Consider the following 22,486-nt stretch of genomic DNA (forward strand, 5'->3'; position numbering starts at 1 on the left):
TCCACAATGGTTGAACTAGTTTACAGTCCCACCAACAGTGTAAAAGTGTTCCTATTTCTCCACATCCTCTCCAGCACCTGTTGTTTCCTGCTTTTTTAATGATGGCCATTCTAACTGGTGTGAGATGGTATCTCACTGTGGTTTTGATTTGCATTTCTCTGATGGCCAGTGATGATGAGCATTTCTTCATGTGTTTTTTGGCTGCATAAATGTCTTCTTTTGAGAAGTGTCTGTTCATGTCCTTTGCCCACTTTTTGATGGGGTTGTTTGTTTTTTTCTTGTAAATTTGTTTGAGTTCATTGTAGATTCTGGATATTAGCCCTTTGTCAGATGAGTAGGTTGCAAAAATTTTCTCCCATTCTATAGGTTGCCTGTTCACTCTGATGGTAGTTTCTTTTGCTGTGCAGAAGCTCTTTTATTTTTTTTTTAAGACAGTCTCTCTGTCGCCCAGGCTGGAGTGCAGTGGTGCAATTTCAGTTCACTGCAACCTCCACCTCCTGGGTTCAAGTGATCCTCCCATCTCAGCCTCCCAAGTAGCTAGGATTACAAGCATGCACCACCATACCTGGCTAATTTTTGTATTTTTAGTAGAGACAGGGTTTCACCATGTTGGTCAGACTGGTCTCGAACCCCTGACCTCAAGTGATCCACCTACAGGAGTGAGCCACCACACCTGGCCAAATAATTTATTTCTTCTAACGTGTAACTGGTAAGAAGGCCTAGCAATTCATATTTGTCTAGATTTGAAACATTTTTTGTTTTTTTTTGTAGAAGTAGACTTCTTCAGATGCTCTAAAATCAAACTTTATTTCTAGTGTGAGCTATGTCCTCAAAATATCAAGTTAGACCTGTTGAATTCTCTTTAGCCTGACATATTTCCCAATAATTAGTCATATTCTTCAGTAAACTCTGCTGTTGTGTTTAGAGGTTGACATTATAAAAATTTTAATGATGTAACTTTTCTTTAAAAAATTTTTACTGCCCATTTTCAAGGACAGTCTATAACAATGTAACTGTTCTGAGGACTACGATGATTTAGTATTCTCGTTTATTAAAATTAGACATTCTTGACAAATTTCTAAAAGTTGTCATCACATGTCACTTGTACTTAGGTAATATTTTATGTGTTTCAAAATACCATTGTATAATCCATAGTATTCCTTTCAATACTTATGTAATAGTTACATTGGTAATTAACAGATAACTAGTATCATCTCTAATCTTTGTTTCAAATTTTTCATTTAAACATTTAACACCTTGACTAAGTTCAGTAAGTCATCTGAGGGACTGCAAATTCCAGTCATGGCTTTGAAGTTTGTTTAGTTTACCCCCAACAGAGACAATGACCAAAGCAACCAAATTTTAGTCCAGTGTTACATTGTTTAAAAGTGGCTTGGGGCAGTGGCTCACACCTGTAATCCCAGCACTCTGGGAGGCCAAGGTGGGAGAATTGCTTGAGGCCAGGAGTTTGAGGTTAAAGTGAGCTATGATCACGCCACTGCACTCCAACCTGGGCAACAAAGCAAGACCCTGTCTCTAAAAAAAAAGAAGAAGAAGAAGAAAATACTTTTTTTAACAGTTCAGTTTTTATCACTTTAAACTTGATAATTCCTACTGCGAGAGTTAGCCACTCTCTGCTAGGAGCTTTGGAGATGTATTACAGTTTTGCAGGCATAAGGATAACAAGTCATAGAGTCCTGGTAATATCTCTTTCTTTCACTCTCTCATTGCACTTTCCCCACCTTCTTCCCCACTTTGTATGTCCTTTCCTAATCTAACCTGTTAGTTTTGCATAATTTTGTCAGCTGCAGAAATGATCGGGTGCTCTTTAGGATACGTACAGTGGTAGTGGTAGTGTTTAAAAAGTAGTTTTAAGAGACATCCTTTTTAAGAGTGAAGAAAAATTGTGCCAGGAGCAGTGGCACACACCTGTAATCCCAGCACTTTGGGAGGCCGAGGCAGGTGGATCACGAAGTCAGGAGATTGAGACCATGCTGGCTAACACGGTGAAACTCCGTCTCTACTAAAAATACAAAAAAACTAGCCGGACGTGGTGGTGGGTGCCTGTAGCTCCAGCTACTCGGGAGGCTGAGGCAGGAGAATGTCTTGAACCTGGGAGGCAGAGCTTGCAGTGAGCCGAGATTGTGCCACTGCACTCCAGCCTGGGCGACAGAGTGAGACTCCATCCCCCCCCAAAAAAAAAAAAAAAAAAAAAAATAATGAGGGGAATGATGAGTTTTTAGCCAGGCTTTGGTACACAGTATTTGGGGAGATCATATACATTAATGCTCTGGTTAGAGGCCTGCAGATGGGTCATGGTTGATTCCAAGGTGATAATGCAGAGGTAGTCAATTATGTGTTACAATTATGTGGATTTGGATTTAAAAGAATTATGGGCTCTCTTACAAGTTAATTTTACATCTTTTATTTATTATTAAATTATTATAAATCAATTATATATAATTTATTAATAAAATATTTAAATAAAATTTATTTATTCAAAAGTAGAGACTATATAATGTGAACAATAAGATTAAAAGCTACATTGTGTGAAGTTAAGTTTGTTTGAAAAGTTATATACATGCTTAAAATAAGGCTATAAAATTAACAGTAGGTATCTCTGAAAAATGAGTTATTTTTGTCTTACTCTCTGAATTTTATAAATTTCTCAGTAAATGTGTTACTTTCTAATTTGAAAATCATTATTTAAATTTTGAAATAGTCACATTTTTGGAAAGTTTTATTTTACCCGATGTTTTAGTGTGCTCAGGCTGCCATAAAATACCATAGATTTGGGTGGCTTAAACAATGGAAATTTATTTTCTCACAGTTCCGAAGGCTGAAGTCCAAGATCAAGGTGCCAGCACGTTCAGGTCCTGGTGAGAGCTGTCTTCCTGGCTCACAGACAGCTGCCTTCTCCCTGTGTGCTCATGTGGCCTTTCCCTGAAGAGAAAGAAAGCAAGAGGGAGATACATGCGGCCTGTGGGAGGTGGGGGAAAGCAGGAAGAGAGGAGATCACTTTCTCTTCTTTTAAAGCTACATGTGTTACCACCCTTATGACCTCATTTAACTATAATTACCTCCTAAAAGCCTTATTTCCAAATAGAGTCACAGTGCCGGTTAAGGCTTCAACATATCAATTTCAATTCAGCCCATCACTCAATAATTCTCATTTATAGACTAGCAATTTTTTTATTTTTGATGATTGTCTTCTCTAATTTCATAACAATATATTTTAGTTACTAGTCAAGGTACTTTTGATTACAAATAATTCACTCAACAAGCTTAAAGGAATTGATTGCTAGGGATACAGAGTTCTGTCTCAGTAGGTTTATGAGGGACTGGAACATTGTCAGGAATCAGGCAACTACTTTTTCTGGCTTTCTATGTCTACAAAGTCTCTTGTTTCTCTCATTCACTATATAGCTTATTTCATTCTCTTCTTTGCTGTTCCATGCCCATGGCAATCTATGGTCATTGCATAGCTCCTGGGTGCACATTGCCTCAGTTTAAGTCATAGCAGACAGGGACAAACCAACATCTCTGAATCCTAACTCCAGTGTCCTGGGAAATAGACTGACCCAGGATGGGTCAGGTGCCCACTTTGAATCAATTGCTTTGTTGGGGTTGGGGAACAGGGTCACACTTTTATATGTATATATATAAATAAAGTCAGGGTCTCCCTATGTTGCCCAGGCTGGTCTCGAACTCCTGGGCTCAATGGATTCTCTTGCCTCAGCCTCCCAAAATGCTAGGATTACAGGCATGAACCACCACTTCCAACCAGGGGTCACACAACTTAAAGAAGGCTGCCGGTGTTCACTCTTGACAATGGCCACTGTTAAAATCTTGCTCTATGTGATCTTCCTAAAGTTCTTTCAGTCATCTGGGTAGATGTTACTTTCATTTAACAGAGGAAAACATTCAGTGACTTGTCTCAAGCAACACGTCACTACCGTAGAACCCTTCCTCACCACTGTCTTCACCACATACCCCTTAGAACCTTTCCTCACCACTGTCTTCCACCACATACCCCTACTCGACTACTGGCCACCAGTCTGTGCTCTTACAACATAGACTGCTAATGTCTGTATGAGTGGTTATCACAGTATGTTATAATATGTATTTGGTTGTTGTATCTACTACTCTGAGAATTTTTAAAGTGTATGATCCATGTATTTTTTAACCTGGGGATGTATGATAAACTGGATGAATTGCCTAGGAATAGAACTAGAGTCCAGGTTCTGGAGCTAAACTGTCCAGCTTCAAAATTCAACTTTGCTACTTCCTAGCTGGGTGATCTTGGGCAGATTACTTAACCTCTCCATGCTTCATTTATCTGAAAAATAGAAGTAATAGTCCTCACCTTCTAGAGCTGCTGTGAGGATTAAATGAGTTGATGTGTAGAAAGTACTTAGAACTGACAGTGGTTAAGTTACCAAATGTTGGCTGTCATTTTATGTTGCAAATGGTCACTTTAGAGAAACTTTTCTGAATGGTCTTAAAATACCAGTTCAATAGTTTACTCCCAAGGCTTCTTCCTTTCCTGATAAGCCTTCCTGAAGCTAGAAAAGAGCATTCTTCATCATACCCTTCAAAGCTATTCATAATCTGGCTCCAGTCCTTCTTTTTGCATACTTTTCTCTACATGAGATCTCTGCTCAAATTCACCTTCTCTCTTCCCATTCCATGCTGCATGGTTCTGTTTATTTTTAAAATTCTTTGAATTGTAAAGGTTTCAAAACTAGGAACTATGTGCATACGACTTTGTGTCCCCCTATTACCTGAGGTATAATAGGCACTTGAAATATTTGTTGCTTGATTGGCAGAGATAAGAGCAATTTTTGTACAACAAATTGTACAACAAATTGAATAGTGTGTGCACTTTTGTGTATGAATGTTCAACTTGTATAGCAAGTTAACAGTTTTTAAAATTAACTGTTAAAAAACTAAGAGCACTCATGAGAAATATTTAAATTACCATAACTACATGAAAAAAATCTACAGATTAGTTTGTTTGAAACTGTAATAACCAAAATACCACACTCCACATATTGCAAATCAGGCTTTGTGCTGCTGCTGGGTAATTATAGCATTTCTTCCTTAGAAATTGTTATTACTATATAGTAAAAGCACAAAGGACCCCATGACTATGAATTTTCATGTCACAGAATTAGTGCTGTGAGACTAAGGAACTAGTAAAGGGAGGGGGAGGGAAAGAGAACCATGCAGTTGGATCTGTATCTGTTTCTAATATATAAATAATAGCGATAGAACATCTTAGCTAAAAATATGACACAAGACATTTTAACCTTTTAGCTGTTAGTGATGATTTGTGTGCAAAAACTTGTACCTGACATCCAAAAATACTAATTTTTTTTTTTTTTTTTTTGAGACAAAGTCTTGCTGTCGCCCAGGCTGGAGTGCAATGGGGTGATCTTGGCTCACCGCAACCTCCACCTCCCATGTTCAAGAGATTCTCCTGCCTCAGCCTCCCGAGTAGCTGAGATTACAGACATGTGCCACCACACCCAGCTGATTTTTGTATTTTTAGTAGAGACTGAGTTTCACCATGTTGGTAAGGCTGGTCTCAAATTCCCGACCTCAGGTGATCTGCCCACCTCGGCCTCCCAAAGTGCTGGGATTACAGGCACGAGCCACCACGCCCGGTCCCAAAATATAATTATTATAGGCTATAAAGTTAACAATAGATATCTCTGAATAATGAGTTGTTTTTGTCTTACTCTCTGAACTTTATAAATTTCTCAGAAAATTTGTTACTTTTTAATTAGAAAAGTAAGCTACCACACCTGACCCAAAAATATAATTATTATAGGCCAGGCTCAGTGGCTCATGCCGGTAATCCCAGCACTTTGGGAGGCCGAGGCGGGTGGATCACCAGAGGTCGGGAGTTCACCAACATGGCAAAACCCCATCTCTACTAAAAATACAAAAATTAGCCATGCGTGGTGGCACATGCCTGTAATCTCAGCTACTTGGGAGGCTGAGGCAGGAGAATCGCTTGAACCCAGGAGGCAGAGGTTGCGGCCGAGATTTGCGCCATTGCACTCCAGCCTGGACAAAAAGAATAAAACTCTGTCTCAAAAATAATAATAATTATTATTAATTATATTATAATTAATATACCAGTTCAACTAGAATTTGGAATTATCCATCATCTCCTGACTTCTGTAGTTTGTGAATCAAAAGTTTAGTATATTTTGATTGCCTCATTTTTATTATTTTCACTCTTTGTTAAATGAATATACTTTAATGTGTAATGTGACATTAGTTATTTTAGGCAGACCAGATGAGTTCTTATTAAGAGTACATTAAATTGAGGACTCTTTGCCCCTTTTTTATATCAGATACTCTGGATGAATATTTTGAATATGATGCAGAGGAGTTCTTGGTCTCTTTGGCCTTGCTGATAACAGAAGGACGAACACCTGAATGTTCTGTAAAAGGTCGAACAGAAAGCTTTCATTGCCCTCCAGCACAGTCTTGTTACCCAGTAACTACCAAACATGAATGTAGTGACAAGCTGGCCCAGGTGAGAATCTTGTGTTGAATGCTTTATATCTTTTATATAAACTAGTTTATGTTCATCATCACCTTTATTTTATTACAGTTATACTTATCATATTTCAGTGTAAAATTGATCATAATCATAAAGGGAAAAAATCCAAATCCTGGAGCATAGCTAATAACCTTGGCTCTCAAATAAGGCTCTTGAAGGCATTGTAGGTAGCTTTGCTGATGAGTGGGGAGGTGGGCACCCAATTTCATACCTGCTGTCTCATAAGCTAGATTTAAGACTATCTCTGCTGTTGGATTTTACTTTATTTATTTATTTATTTATTTATTTGAGATGGAGTCTCACTCTGTCGCCCAGGCTGGAGTGCAGTGATGCAATCTTGGCTCACTGCAACCTCCACCTCCCGGGTTCAAGCAATTCTTCTGTCTCAGCCTCCTGAGTAGCTGGGACTACAGGTGCGTGCCACCACACCCAGCTAATTTTTGTATTTTTAGTAGAGACGGTGTTTCATCATATTGGCCAGACTGGTCTCGAACTCCTGACCTCGTGATCCGCCCTCCTCAGCCTCCCAAAGTGATGGGATTACAGGCATGAGCCAGGACACCCGGTCTGGTTTATTTTTAGAATCTCAGCCCTGGCTCATCCACTTTGTGTTGTTATTCATTTGGTAAATTGATGTTGTTATGATTATTTTCCCTGCATTAACCAATTTCCCTTTTGTATTCCTTTTTTTTTTAATGGGAAGTTATTTTTTATTAATGTTTTTGTGTAACATTGTTCAAAATATTTTGGTGTAGTAGCATATAATTTGCTTTAAGAATTTTTCTCCCACTTATTAGTTTCTCAAATGTGATCCAAAATTTTAAACTCTAAAAATCGTGTCTATTTTGAGGCTGGGCGCAGTGGTTCACACCTGTAATCCCAGCACTTTGGGAGGCTGAGGAGGGCGCATCATGAGGTCAGGAGTTAGAGACCAGCCTGGCCAACACGGTGAAACCTCTTCTCTACTAAAAATACAAAACTTACCTGGGCATGGTGATGGGTGCCTGTAATCTCAGCTACTCGGGAGGCTGAGGCAGGAGATTCGCTTGAACCCAGGAGGCAGAGGTTGCAGTGAGCCGAGATGGTGCTATTACACTCCAGCCTGGGAGACAAGAGTGAGACTCCATCTCAAAAAAAAAAAAAAAAAAAAAAAAAGATCTTGTTTATTTTGAGTGTTTAATGAACATGAGTTTTTAATATTTTGGTGTTCAGATTTCAGAAGTAATCTTTCCTGTGAAATGATGAAATTAATAAAGTAAGCAAGGCTGGGCCAACTCAGAGCCTGTCAGACATTGGATGTAGCAGTTCTTTTTCCACAAGGTAGAGCAAAGATACACTCCTCAAGAAAATTTGCATTATAAATGTTCAGTACAGCCGGGGCATGGTGGCTCATTCCTGTAATCCCAGCACTTTGAGAGGCCAAGGTGGGCAGATCACCTGAGGTTAGGAGTTTGAGATCAGCCTGGCCAACATGGAGAAGCCCTGTCTCTACTAAAAGTATAAAATTAGTCTGGCGTGCTGGCGGGCACCTGTAATCCCAGCTACTTGAGAGGCTGAGGCAGGAGAATCGCTTGAACCCAGGAGGTGGAGGTTGCAGTGAGCCGAGATCACACCACTGCACTCCAGCCTGGGTGACAGAGCAAGTCTCAGTCGCAAAAAAAAATAAAATAAATGTTCATTACTAATCCTTGCACTCTAGAGCTCACTAGCATAGATCCGTTATTAAATGAGGAAATCTAGATAGCCAGTTCTGAGCAAAGCTCTGCAATAGCTGACTCATTTCTCATACAAATGTCTACTTTACAATTATAATTTTCTATTTTACATACAAAATTAGGTGGGTTTTTGAGACATTTTGCTTATATTCATTTTCTCTAAGTGCCGCCAAGCCAGACGAACTAGGTCTGAGGTCACATTGTTGTGGAAGAATAACCTTCCAATCATGGTGGAAATGATGCTACTACCAGACTGCTGCTACAGCGATGATGGGCCCACCACAGAGGGAATTGATCTAAATGATCCTGCAATTAAGCAAGATGCATTATTATTAGAAAGATGGATCTTGGAGCCAGTTCCTCGACAGTAAGTTGTTGAACGTAGTTCAAAGTTGTTCTTGGTAAATCAAGTTTTCCATTACTTCCTATAAATTATTTTAATGTATCATGTCTTTGAATTCCTCTATGTAATAAAATTGAGATAGTATTTATATTTGGCACTAAAAATGAGTAAATATAGTACTTACATTTAGTAATTGTGACTTCAAGTGACATTGTAAGTGCATTCCTATGCTCTTCAAAGCACAAATCCTGAGTGATAAGTTTATGGATATCAGCTTCTGCCATTCTAAAATTCAGTCGTTTTGTACTTGCCTACATTTAAATTATGCTTTGTTACTTCCTTTAGGAATGGTGACCGATTTATTGAAGAGAAGACGCTTCTGTTGGCTGTCCGCTCATTTGTGTTTTTTTCTCAATTAAGTGCATGGCTGAGTGTTTCTCATGGTGCTATTCCACGAAATATTCTCTACAGGTATGTCTAGGGCCAAAAAAAAAAAGGGCAGTGCATATTCAACCACCTTGGTTAGCAACTGAATGGCATTTTACCTTTTAAATAGATTATTTCCTGCAATTCTAAATATAAGTGGATAAAATTTACTGAGGTTTTTCAAAACAAGTTAGAGAGATTTAGATTGACTCAATATGAATTTTGTTTGTTGTATTAAATTTGGTATAGAATAATATCAAGAGAACTTTTAAGCTTACTTTAGAGAACCAATGGACTTAATGCTACTATTATAAAGTAGAAAAGTTTTCTGAGCTGCTGAATTTCTGTGTTTTAATTTTTGGCATCTTGGATAATGTAAACATATAGGCTGCCAAACAGCTAACTGGCTTTTTAGGCAGATGGCCATGAGATAGGGTGTCTCTTAATCACCTTGCACAATAGAATTAGCTGAATCCATTTATGTGCTAGCAATTACAAAGTCCTTTTTTCTATTTTAACAAATATTTTTAAGTTATAGTATTCTTGAGCTTTAATGCTTAAGTGATCTGGTGTTCTTAAAAAGATCATCTCTTCCAAGCATAAGCTATTATATCACTTATATTTGTTTTATCAGAATTATATGTATGGTAAAGTGGCTAAAAGTAAACCTCAGTGGTAATTAATGCGAACAAAAATAAGTGTATGACTGCTTTACATTTAAAATAATACACAATAATAAGGATATAACCTTTATAATCCGTTAATACAGTATTTTTCTGTGTGATTCTAGAATCAGTGCTGCTGATGCAGACCTACAGTGGAATTTTTCACAGACTCCAATTGAGCATGTGTTTCCTGTTCCCAATGTTTCTCACAATGTTGCCTTGAAAGTCAGTGTTCAGTCCTTGCCCAGACAATCTAATTATCCAGTTTTGACCTGCAGTATTCACACTAATATTGGCCTTTATGAGAAAAGAATTCAACAACATAAACTTAAAACTCATCAGCACCATAATCCAAATGAAGTAGAACAATGTGGTACAAACAGTTCACAGCGTCTGTGTAGCAAACAAACTTGGACCATGGCACCTGAAAGTGTGTTACCTGCAAAAAGTGGCCCAAGTCCAGAATATACTGCAGCTGTCAAAAATGTCAAACTGTATCCAGGCACTGGCAGTAAATCTGACCATGGGACATCTCAAGCCAATATTCTAGGCTTTAGTGGTATAGGCGATATAAAATCACACGAAACATCAGTGAGAACTTTAAAATCATTTTCAATGGTTGATTCCAGTATCTCTAACCGCCAGAGTTTCTGGCAGTCAGCTGGTGAGACTAACCCTTTAATAGGCTCTTTAATTCAGGAGCGGCAAGACATCATTGCAAGAATTGCCCTACATTTGATTCATTGTGATCCAAGCACTTCACATGTTTCTGGACATCCATTTAATACTCGAGAGTCTAGTTCACTCCATTCAAAACTTTTCCGGGTTTCACAAGAAAATGAGAATGTGGGAAAAGGTAAAGAAACTTTCTCCATGACTTATGGTAGTCCAGAGTTTACTTCCCCAGAAGACACCAATGAGGGGAAAATTCGACTAAAACCAGAAACTCCTCGAAGTGAAACTTGTATTTCTAATGACTTTTATTCTCATATGCCTGTTGGAGAGATTAATCCTTTGATAGGCTCTTTACTCCAGGAGCGGCAAGATGTTATTGCAAGGATTGCTCAACACTTGGAGCACATTGATCCAACAGCATCACATATCCCCCGGCAGTCATTCAACATGCATGACTCCAGTGCAGTTGCATCTAAAGTGTTTAGGAGTTCATATGAAGACAAAAATTTGTTGAAGAAAAATAAGGATGAGTCCTCAGTTTCCATTTCTCACACAAAATGTTCCTTGTTAGGAGACACCAGTGATGGGAAAAACTTAATACCTAATAAATGTTTTACTTCTTTTAAAAATAATAGTAACGAAAAGTCTTCTTTGAAACATCAAACAAGAAATCAGTGTCAGAACAATCCTAGTGAAATCATCCAAAGTACATATCAGGAGACACAGAACAAAAGTTCTAGTTTATCGACTTCCTCAGTTTTGTCTCAGCACAAAGAAAATAACTTAGATTTGACAAGCAGATTTAAGGAGCAAGAAATGAGCAATGGAATTGATAAACAGTATTCAAATTGCACCAGTATTGACAAACAGATAATTTGTACAAATAAGTATAAGGAAAAAATAATAAATGAGAACTATAATCCAAAATTCTTTGGCAATCTTCAATCTGATCATTCAAAAAAAAATGACTCAAAAATAAAAGTTACTGTGTTGGAAATGTCTGAATATTTGAACAAATATGAAAGCATGTCCTCAAATAAAGACTCAAAAAGGCCTAAGACATGTGAGCAAAATACTCAACTTAATAGCATAGAGAATTATCTCAATAAAGATAATGAAGGTTTCAAATGTAAGAAGTCAGACCAATTAAAAAATGAACAGGATAAGAAAGAAGATCCAACTAATGAAAAATCCCAAAACTATTCTCAGAGAAGAAGTATAAAAGACTGTTTGTCTACATGTGAGCAACCAAAAAATACAGAGGTATTGGTAAGTAACATCTAATATGTCAAATATAAGTCTCAAATATCTGTTATGGTTTAAATTTTGTTCACAGGAGATCTAGTTATAAAGGCCCAAGGTTCCATTATCTATAGGACACGTAATCTGATACAATAATAAACCTACAGAACTAGTATTAACATCCTTGCAAATAACCCACTCTCCTAAGAACAAATGCTAAGTAAATGGAGGAAATAAAGATCATGCTGTTTAAAAAATAGGAAATGGTACCTTTTTAAAAAACTGTTAATAGGGTAGTAATTGTTTTCATGACATGTTAGGTCTATCATTTAGGTCTTTTAGCTCTGTTCTCCCCCTGCTCCCCCATCTTAAAGGCCTGTTTTTCTTCTAGTCAGAAGCACCCAGGCCAGGCACAGTGGCTCACAGCCTATAATCCCGACACTTTGGGAGGCCAAGGCAGAAGGATCACTTGAGTTCAGGAGTTGGAGACCAGCCTGGGCAACATAGTGAGACCCTGTCTCTACAAAAAAAAAAAAGAAAGAAAAAAAAAGAAAAATTGGCCAGGCACGGTGGTACATGCCTGTAGGCCTAGCTATTTGGGAGGCTGAGGTGGGGGAATCACTTGAGCCCAGGAGTTGAAGGTTGCAGTGAGCTATGATTGTGCCACTGCATTCCAGCCTGGGCGACAGAGTGAGACCCTGTTTCAAAAAAACAAAAACAGAAAAAAACCAACCAACCAAAACTGAAGCACTCAGCTTTTTAATATTTGATCTGTAATTTCAAGAGAATGAATACTATATAATATTTATAAAATACTACTTGGATTTTGTATGTTGCTTGTATGTAACGTTCAGTTATATTACATATTAGGTTTCTGCAAAAGTAGTTGAATTTTTTGCCATTGAAAGTAATGGCAAACCTCAATTACTTTTGCACCAACCTAATAGGATACTTGGTTCTTTTTGGTACTTCACCATATGGGACAGGTAGGACAGTTACGAGGAAACTGGGACTCAAAGAGAATGACATACCAGTAGCTGTACAAAGTCCTTAGTGATTCAACTGGCACCCCCACCCCACTCTCTTGACTCCTAATCCAGGCTCCTTTCTACTACCTCACAATAATCAAGGACAAATTTGTGGACTGTACAAGTCCTTGGTTCATTCCTCTTGTTTAGAAAATGAATTAATTCCTCCTGTTTCCCTTTTCTGTTTATTTCAGTACTTATAAACAATTCTTAGAGCAAAAACAGGAGTCAGAAATCAAATTTGTACTAGCTTAATATATTATTTGTTAGCAGGTCGGACCCAGTATTAGCGGTGTGCCCATTGTGCTATGCCGTTGGTCAGTTAATGACTTTCAAAGTGTCTACAGGGAAATCACCAAGCTGCTGGTCAAAACACCTGAGTTCTAGTCCTGGCTTCACAGTTTAGTCCTTGAGTGACTGTAAATAAGTTGTATTATTTCTAAAAACCTGTTTCCTCAATTTTACAAGACTCATGATTAATCTCTTTTGCCTGTCTTAGAGTGGTGATAATTAAACAATTTATAAAAATTTGATAGACCTTAATGTACTATATACATAAAAGATATTTTAAGTTATTTTCATTTTATTTGATTCCCTACCAAACCACCTTTTAATTTCTAAAAATCATTAAGCTTCACTTTCCTTTACTTTGCCAAGCAGTATCTCAATTATATGGAAAATTTCTTAAGTACCTTGATGCAAGTCTAAATGACCGTGGTTTGTCTTCGTTATCACTCAAATTAGCTTTTCTGGACAGAGTTTTAAAATTTTGTCATGTTTCCAGTTTATATTTTTCTTCAGAAGATGTCGCTCTAACATGGGGTTTAATCAAATGGTAGTTTCCAGTTTTCTAAAAGTATAATTGTCACAAAAACCTACACTGGCCTTAAGAATGTTCGGTTCTTATGATCCTTTCTGTTATCTAATAGGGAGGCTTAAATCTGGCCATAGTATTTTTCAAGCCCACTAAGATTCATTTTTTTCATGTACCTGTTTTAAATATAATAAACAATTTACTGTGTGCCCCTTCTGAATATTTTACACATGTTGGCTTACTTAATCCCTCTCACTTTGATATGAGTTAGGTGCTTTTACTAACTCCAGTTTACAAATGAGGACCTTGAGCTAGGGAAATTACATAACTTGCCAGGGTCACAAAGCTAATAAATGGTAGAGCCAAGACCCAGAATAGTCTTTTATAATTTTTATTCGTGTAATTTTTATGAATTTCTGATCTTTGGATATAAACTTGTCCAATCCTTAAGAATTAGCCTATTTCTTATACCACATCAAAAACAGTACTGTGACTGTATTATATATAATTTTTAATTTACAGTGTTTCTTATATTTCTGTGCCATGTTCCACCAAATTATATCATCTGAAAATGGTTCTTAATATTGACAGTTTTATATTTTACAATGTTATACAAATTTTTCCTGTGAGTACAGTAGTCGCCCCTTATCCATGGTTTCCTTTCCATGGTTTCAGTTACTCATGGTCAACCAGGTCAGAAAATAGGTGAGTACAGTACAATAAGATACTTTGAAAGAGAGAAAGACTACATTCACATAACTTTTATTATGGCATATTATTATAATTGTATTTTATTATTATCGTTAATCTCTTATTGTACCTAATTTATAAATTAAACTTTAGGATAGGTATGTATAGGAAAATATATATATATTGTTTTGTACTACACGTGATTTCAGGCATCCACTGGGGTTCATGGAATATATCCCCTGAGAATAAGAGGAGACTACCATAGTAGTTTTTTCACAAATTGAAATAATCAGATATTAGTTTGCTAGATGATAAATTCTGAACAAACATGAACATATAAAGCATTTACATTTGGACATATTTTCTTTAGAACTTAATTTATTCAGCATATTACAATAACCATTTTAGACATTGTTTTCCAATTGGAATATATATAGTGTGTGTAAACATAAGATGTAGATATACAGTTTGAGCATCCCAAATTTGAAACGTTCGAAAATCCCAAACTTTCTGATTGCTGACAAGGTGCTCAAAGGAAATTTTCATTGGAATGTTTCAGATTTGGGATTTTTGCATTTGGGGTGATTAACCAGTAAAGTATATATGATGCAAATATTCCAAAATCAGAAAAAAAATCCAAACTTCTAAACACTTCTAGTCCCCAAGTATTTTGGATAAGGGATATCCCATCTGTATATCACCAACTTCACCAGCAATACCTCAGAATGTATTAGGAATGAGTCTAAAAACAAAAACACTGTCCGAGTTCTTTAAATGATATTTAAATATTACAGTTAACATCTAATTGTTTTCCTAACAGAGGACTACACTGAAACATTCAAATGTATGGCGAAAACATAATTTTCATTCCTTGGATGGAACTTCAACTAGAGCCTTTCATCCTCAAACTGGATTGCCTCTTCTTTCAAGCCCTGTAAGCATTTTTTTTCTTATCTCATGCTTAGAACTTACGTACATCTAAAAGGTTTACAAATAATTTCATTCAAATTTCAATTGAAAAAAATTTAAAAATCTTTAAATTTCCAGTTAGGAAACATTTTATTTTTTGACAACACATTTAACGGCTATGTGATAATACAGGAAAAGACAAAAATGTGAATAAAAATGAAATTTATTAGTTATAAAATTTCTCTGAAATTCTTTTTCCTGAAATTTTAACTGTTACTAGATGTGAAAAAAACAAAAACCATCAAGTGGATTTGTATCTTGCTGATACTAACTGGGTCATCTGCAAGTTAAATCTATTGCTGTTTTTGATTTGGAATCCCTTCACTTAATCATCTTGAGACATATAAATCTCTCCACTCCTCAATTACTAATAGATTTAGAGATCTGAGTGCAGTGGTTAAAAGCATCACTTTGGAGTCACACTGAATTCCCCCTAGTTATGCAACACAATCTCTTGGAGTCTCAGTTTCCTCAAATGTAAATTAGCATGATAATGTCTACCTTAGTGTTGTGAGGATGGTTAGTATCATCCCTCTTGCATGTAAGCAGTCAGTAGTTAGTTCGTATGGCTACCATTTCAGTTAAAATTGAGGTAAGCAGTAAATTGTATAGCAGAACTAAAAATCCGTGTAATTTGCCACAAACATATTTTTAGTTGCATGTGTTTTTTAGTAAGTAAAAGAATACAGTATCTCGCATATGTTCAAAAAATAATTATTGAACAATAGATGTAGAATTTAAATGTATAACTTGGACCTCAGGCTTCTATTTTAGAAAAGTTGAAGTCCAAACAACTTTAAAAAATTCCAAATGGATTTTGTTGTTTTTTTGTATTTTTAGTAGAGACGAGGTTTCACCGTGTTAGCCAGGATGGTCTCGATCTCTTGACCTCGCGATCCGCCCGCCTCCGCCTCTGCCTCCCAAAGTGCTGGGATTACAGGCGTGAGCCAGGGCACGCGGCCATGTTTTTTTAAATTCTTATGGGTACATAATAATTGTATATATTTACAGGGTACGTGTGATGTTTTGATACAGGCATACAATGTGTAATGATCAAATCGGAGTAAATGGATTATCTGTCACTTCAAGCCTTTATCGTTTCTTTATGTTAGGAACCTTTCTATTTCACTCTTATTTTTAAATATACAATAAATTATTAACAATAGTTTATATATATAATTATAATTATACAATAAATTATTAACTATAGTCACTACCAAATACCAGATCTTATTCATTGTATCCAACAGTATTTTTGAGCCCATTAACCATTCCCACTTTATCCTCCCTCCTCACAACTCTTCCAATCCTCTGGCAACCATCCTTATAGCCTTTATCTTCATTGGTTCAATTGTTTTTGTTAAGCTTCCCCATATGAGTGAGAACATGGAATATTTGTCTTTCTTGCCTAGCCTATTTCACTTAGCATAATGTCCTTCAGTTTCATTCATATTGTTGCAAATGACAGGATTTCATTCCTCTTATGGCTGAATAATATTCCATTGTGTGTATACTACATTTTCTTTATTCATCTATTGATAGACACTTAGGTTGCTTCCATATCTTGGCTGTTGCAAATGGTGCTGCAGTAAACATTGGGGTGCAGCTATCTCTTTAATATACTAATTTCCCTTTTTTTTTTCCTTAAGATATATGCCCAGCAGTGGGATTGCTGGGTCATATGGTAGTTCTATTTTTAGTTTTTTGAGGAACTTCCATAGTCTTCTCCACAGTGGCTGTACTAATTTACATTCCCACTAACAGTGTATGAGGGTTTCCCTTTTGTTCCATCCTTGCCAGCATCCGTTATTGCCTGTCTTGGATAGAAGTCATTGTAACTGGAGTGAGACAACATCTCATTATGGTTTTAATTTGCATTTCTCTGATTAGTGGTGTTGAGCATTTTTTCATATACCTGTTGGCCATTTGCATATTGTCTTTTGAGAAACGTCTGTTCAGATTTTTTTTGTCAATTTTAAAATAAAACTCCAAATGTTTGACCTACCTAAGAGGTAATTTAAAATGCCCAAGTGGTCAGGGAAGAAATTTTCAGCGTCTTGCTGGTGTAAAAAGCACCACAGACTTCTGGTCAGTATGGTAGACTGAGTCAATACAGGAAGACACTTGCCCCTTCCCCCACACAGAGATTCTGGAAGAAGTATAACTTCCAAATGCGTAATGTTATGTAAGAACAAGAAAGAAAAATTCCCAAGGAGTAACCTGGGGCAAATTTTGGTCCGCTAGGATATTTGAACCTAAAATAGCAGGGTTCATTGCCCCTGCTGAGAACAGGAATCAAGGCTGCAAGTCTGTAACAATCTTCGCTGAGACCAGATTCTTCATAAAGCCAGGCACAGGGAAGACTGGCCTTCTACAAAATGAGAGAGGGGAAAATATATCCATCTATTTACTCAGGGGTGGAGTACATGGGAGAAAAAGAAGCACCTGAAAGAAATCTTGCCTAAATCTAAGCCACACATGGTAGGGGTTCTGAATTTATGCTACCTATGAGATTCAGAGATATCTAGCTAAGAAATAGCCATAAAAACTAAATTGCAACCCATGAGATCCATTTAGTATTAGTAGGGGAAACATGAAACTATCCCACATCTATAACCCAGGGCAGCGAGGATTTATTTTTATAGAAAATACCTCTTACTGAAGATGACCTTAGAGGAAAAAAAATTACAAAGCACCTTAAAAGAATCAGCAGGAGCAAGAAATGGGAGGATGCACTTACAGGAACTCTGTTATCAGAGCAACTTGAGAGTTAAAAATAACTGTTTAAAGTGTTCTGGGAGATAGATGAAGGCAAAGATAGGGAATTTAGATGAAAGAACGTGGATTTGAACTAAATAGAAATTCTAGATATGAAAAATGCATGAAGTGTATACACACACATGCATACACATACAGATGAATTAAACAGCAAACTAGGATCAGCTCAATAGAGATTTTGTGAGTGAGTAGACAAATATTTAGGAAGCACCTAGAATGAAGCACAAAAAGGAAGAGAAATAGTAAAATACGAAAAAGCCATAAAGAGAATGAGATGTTCAATGTAAGTCTGGTAGAAGTTTAAAAAGAAGGACTAAATAGAATAAGAAAATGCAGTATTAGAAATGAAGGTAGAGAACTTTCCAGAATTGAAGACATGAGGGTTTAGATTGAAAATTTCACAATAAGTTCTTACCACAGTAAATAACATGGTGCACTTGTACAACTCTCCAAAATGTTGAGGTGGTTTAAATTTTCAGTGTCATCTGTTTCTTCAGTCACTAATTAGACCAGAGAGTCAGGTACACATATTTAATATTCTAGAAACAAAACTGTCTAACTTGTATGTTGTATATGATTTTACCTTTAATTAACATTTAGGTCTTTGATTTTAGGATATTTTGAGCTAGGTGGTGTTTTGCTTTAAATGTAATTTGGTATACAGTGATGGTTGAAAACCTAGGAGCGTAGTACTTTTCAAATCTATTCTCTGTAAAGCATTAGGATTCTTGGAAATGTTGCAGTAGGTGGAATGGGCAAAGGGTGGGCAGTGCTGGTGGGGCCTCAGGCTCCTATCTCTATTTCAGTTTTCTTTTTTTTTTTTTTCCTTTTTATTTTAAAGTTGGAAGTGTTTCCCACCTCCCAGAAAAATAGAGAAGTATACAAAAAAGCAAAATCTTCCTTATATTATATATTGGAATTCCATGCAGGATTTGGTTTTGGAAAAAACTGTTTCTGCTTCTTAAAAAATCAAAACCTAGTAAAAGTGCTTTTATTAATCATCTGTTTTTTCAACACTAGTTAATAAAATAACATAAGGACAGTATGTAATGAACAGCATGATTTTAAATAAGCTATTATAGGAGAAGTTGTAATATTTCAAAGATATGCTTAAATTTCATTTAAAAAGTGTTTTATCAATTCAAGAAAAAAATTAGTTTTTTTTTTAATATCACAAATGATCATTTTGACCTTAGGTTCCTCAAAGAAAAACACAATCAGGTTGCTTTGATCTGGATTCTTCATTACTACATCTGAAAAGCTTCTCATCTAGAAGGTATTTATCTCAAAATTTATTTGTGTGTTTCAAACAGAATTTCACAAAATTCTGGTCTTTAACAATAAATAATGTTGATTCTAAAAATCAGAATTGTAACAGGAATCTTTGAGTATGATACCATGTACACACGCAGTTATTAAGGATGAATGTGGAAGAAATTAAGGCAATGAGTAGCAACTATATAGTGGTCATCATAATAAACTCTTACATTGGTTTTGAGTGGTTTTATATATTTCTAGTTATTAACCTCTACTACCTTTTACTCTTTCAAGGAAAAAAAAAAAACAACCTTGGCCATTTTTTTCCATGTTGGCAAATAATACTCTGATTATAATCTTTAGTCACACAATTTTGCCCTTGTATTTTCATTCTTAACTGAAAATAAGATTGATATAGAAGTCTGCATTATTATTTATTTCCAGTAGATGCCACTATGTGATATGTTCTAAATTCCACCTCGAAACCTTTTAGGATGTGTGTATGTGTGTTTATAAAATATAAAGAAAGATAAAATCTGAGAATTTTAAACTTGAAATTTTATATTTTAAAATTTGGTAACATTAATTTATTATGGTAGTTTGAGTTGTTCAGATTTTCTTAATTTTGTACAAAAGTAAATAATATTGTGCCTTGGCTTGGTGACTCACACCTGTAATCTCCAGCACTTTGGGAGGCTGAGGCAGGAGGATTGCCTGAAGCCAGGAGTTTGAGCTGTATGAGCTATGATGGTGCCACTGTACTCCAGCCTGGGTGACAGAGTGAGACCCTGTCTCAAGATTTAAAAAATAAAGTATTGTGGCTAATGTGTTGTTTTGCTGATTTGTTTTTCTAATAGTCCTCGACCATGTTTAAACATTGAAGATGATCCAGATATTCATGAAAAACCATTTTTGAGTTCTAGTGCTCCACCTATAACAAGTCTTAGTCTCCTAGGAAATTTTGAGGTAATGTGCTTTGAAACTGTTCTTTAAATGAAAATTTTATACCCTAGGTTCCAGGGTGTCATTTTATGTCTTTAACTTTGGTTGTGAAAAGGAAAGAAATAATTGTCTTTTTTCAAGCCTTGAAATTACCTTTTTTATTTTATTTTCACAAGAAAGGAAGTCAGAATTGTTGGCAGTGATGTCTTAGAATTGGATAGCTGGTAGTGGAGAAGAGAAGACCTGATGAAGTCAGGTTGGATTGAGGAATCTGTTACTTAAGCCAGGAGCATAGATTTGACCACATCTTCTTACTTGGTAAAATTGGGTCTGGGACCCAGAGAAAATAATGGTGGGCTATTAGCAGCCCCGTTATAATCAGGGAAGTTGATTTGCAAAACCAAAAGGTTCTCTGTACTTTATTTGCAACTTCTTTGTAAATCTACAGCTATTCTAAAGTAATAAGGTTATTTTTTAAAAATTCAGATAAAGATTTCTGATATGTTTACTCCCAATATTTCTACTTGGGATCAAGTAGAAATCATGGGTTTCAATTGTCTGTAATTAGAAATCAGCTTAACCTTAAACATGAACTTGTAAATGACATTTTTAAAGTGATTTTAACTGGTGAGTTTTTTAGAAGAAAATAATTAAAATTTTATATTTTTAAGATAAATAGTTTTACAGGAGTTGTGTTTTGATATATTAACTATTTGCTTTATAACTGTTTTACTAGTGAAGCTATCTTTCAAAGTCTTAGTGGAAATGAAAAGATATTTCATGGTAAGTCTTTTCCATGTCACTTCCAAAGTATCAGTTCAGAGATGTCAAGATCTCTATTCCTCTTTGTCATCAAATTAAAATTGCAGAGGCCATTGTGAGGGATGGGTGGCTCAGCAACCTTTGTACTACAAGAAATTATTTTTCTTGCTCCTTTTGAGGCTTGTACTACAAAAAATGTGTAAGTGAAAAAGAGAGCAGTCTGATACGTGCAAACTTTGGAAAAGGGAATGTATTAGACTGTTGTTGCATTGCTATAAAGAAAGGCCAGAGGCTGGATAATTTATAAAGAAAAGAGGTTTAATTGGCTCACAGTTCTGCAGGCTTTACATGAAGCATGGTGCTGATGAGGCTTCGGGGAGCTTTTACTTATGGTGATAGGCAAAGTGGGAACAGGCACATCATATGGTGAGAGCAGGAGCAAGAGAGCAAGGAGGGAGGTGCCATATGCTTTTAAACAACGAGATCTCATAAGAACCTACTATTGCAAGGACAGAACCAAGCCATTTGTGAAAGATCCACCTCCATGACCGAAATACCTCCTACCAGGCCCCACCTTCAACATTGGGGATTACATTTCAACATGAGATTTGAAGGGGACAATATGCAAACCATGTCAGAGAAGATAGTTAAAGATCAGTACACAGTTTTTTTCAGAGGATTCTGTTTGTGCAGATATACATACATTTTTCAAGTGACTTAAGGAAGAAATAGAGATGTTCTGAGACTATCCAACCCATAGGTCTTATTTATAATGAATTTGATGTTTTCTTTTTTTTTTTTTTTTTTTTGAGACGGAGTCTCGCTCTGTCACCCAGGCTGAAATGCAGTGGCGCGATCTCAGCTCACTGCAAGCTCCGCCTCCCGGGTTCACACCATTCTCCTGCCTCAGCCTCTCCGAGTAGCTGGGACTATAGGCACCTGCCACCATGCCCGGCTAATTTTTTGTATTTTTTTTTTCAGTAGAGACGGGGTTTCACCGTGGTCTCGATCTCCTGACCTCGTGATCCGCCCGCCTCGGCCTCCCAAAGTGCTGGGATTAGAAGCGTGAGCCACCTCGCCCGGCCTGATGTTTTCTTAAGTAAATTACAGAAGATATTTCCTCTGCTTAGTGAATTTGACATTCTGTGCAATAAAAGATGGGGTTAGACTTGAATCACTAAAATGACACATTAGACTTGTTTAATGAAAACAGGGCAAAGTCTTATCCCTGTAATGTTGTTGGGGGAAATCATGATCCTTAGACATTATTTGTGGGGCATTAGGTGGAGTCTGGAAACACATAGACACAGAATAACACCCAAATAGTCTAATAGCTAATAGTCACCCTTTCTTGCCACCATTTAGAGCAAGCTTGTCCAGCCTGTGGCCCAGGACAGCTTTGAATGCAGCCCAACACAAATTCGTAAACTTTCTTAAAATGTTGTTAGATTTTTTTGTGTGATTTTTTTTTTTTTTAAGCTCATCAGCTATTGTTAATGGGTGTGTATATGTATGTATCTATATATATCTACATATATATATATATATATATATTTTTTTTTTTTTTTTTTTTTTTTTTGAGACAGAGTCTCACTCTGTT

At 36.4% G+C, this 22,486-nt stretch overlaps 1 protein-coding gene across 13 annotated transcripts in view; it reads left to right on the top strand.

Moving 5' to 3' along the window:
* ATOSA (atos homolog A) overlaps window positions 1-22,486 on the top strand; it is a 110,031-nt gene that overhangs the window by 69,732 nt on the left and 17,813 nt on the right. For 12 of the 13 annotated variants that reach the window (XR_010121230.1, XM_063640673.1, XM_063640676.1 and 9 more), the window contains 7 exons: window positions 6,369-6,553; window positions 8,460-8,662; window positions 8,984-9,109; window positions 9,855-11,673; window positions 14,999-15,112; window positions 19,122-19,201; window positions 20,040-20,148. Coding sequence is in view for 12 of the 13 variants with exons in the window: in XM_063640673.1 (XP_063496743.1) it covers window positions 6,369-6,553; window positions 8,460-8,662; window positions 8,984-9,109; window positions 9,855-11,673; window positions 14,999-15,112; window positions 19,122-19,201; window positions 20,040-20,148 (2,636 nt within the window). In the remaining variant the exon portion in view is untranslated. The remainder of the gene's footprint in view (window positions 1-6,368; window positions 6,554-8,459; window positions 8,663-8,983; window positions 9,110-9,854; window positions 11,674-14,998; window positions 15,113-19,121; window positions 19,202-20,039; window positions 20,149-22,486) is intronic. The other variant, XM_063640677.1, reaches the window with a different exon arrangement.

This window comes from Symphalangus syndactylus, chromosome 5 (assembly GCF_028878055.3).
Source record: "Symphalangus syndactylus isolate Jambi chromosome 5, NHGRI_mSymSyn1-v2.1_pri, whole genome shotgun sequence".
NCBI lineage: Eukaryota > Metazoa > Chordata > Mammalia > Primates > Hylobatidae > Symphalangus > Symphalangus syndactylus.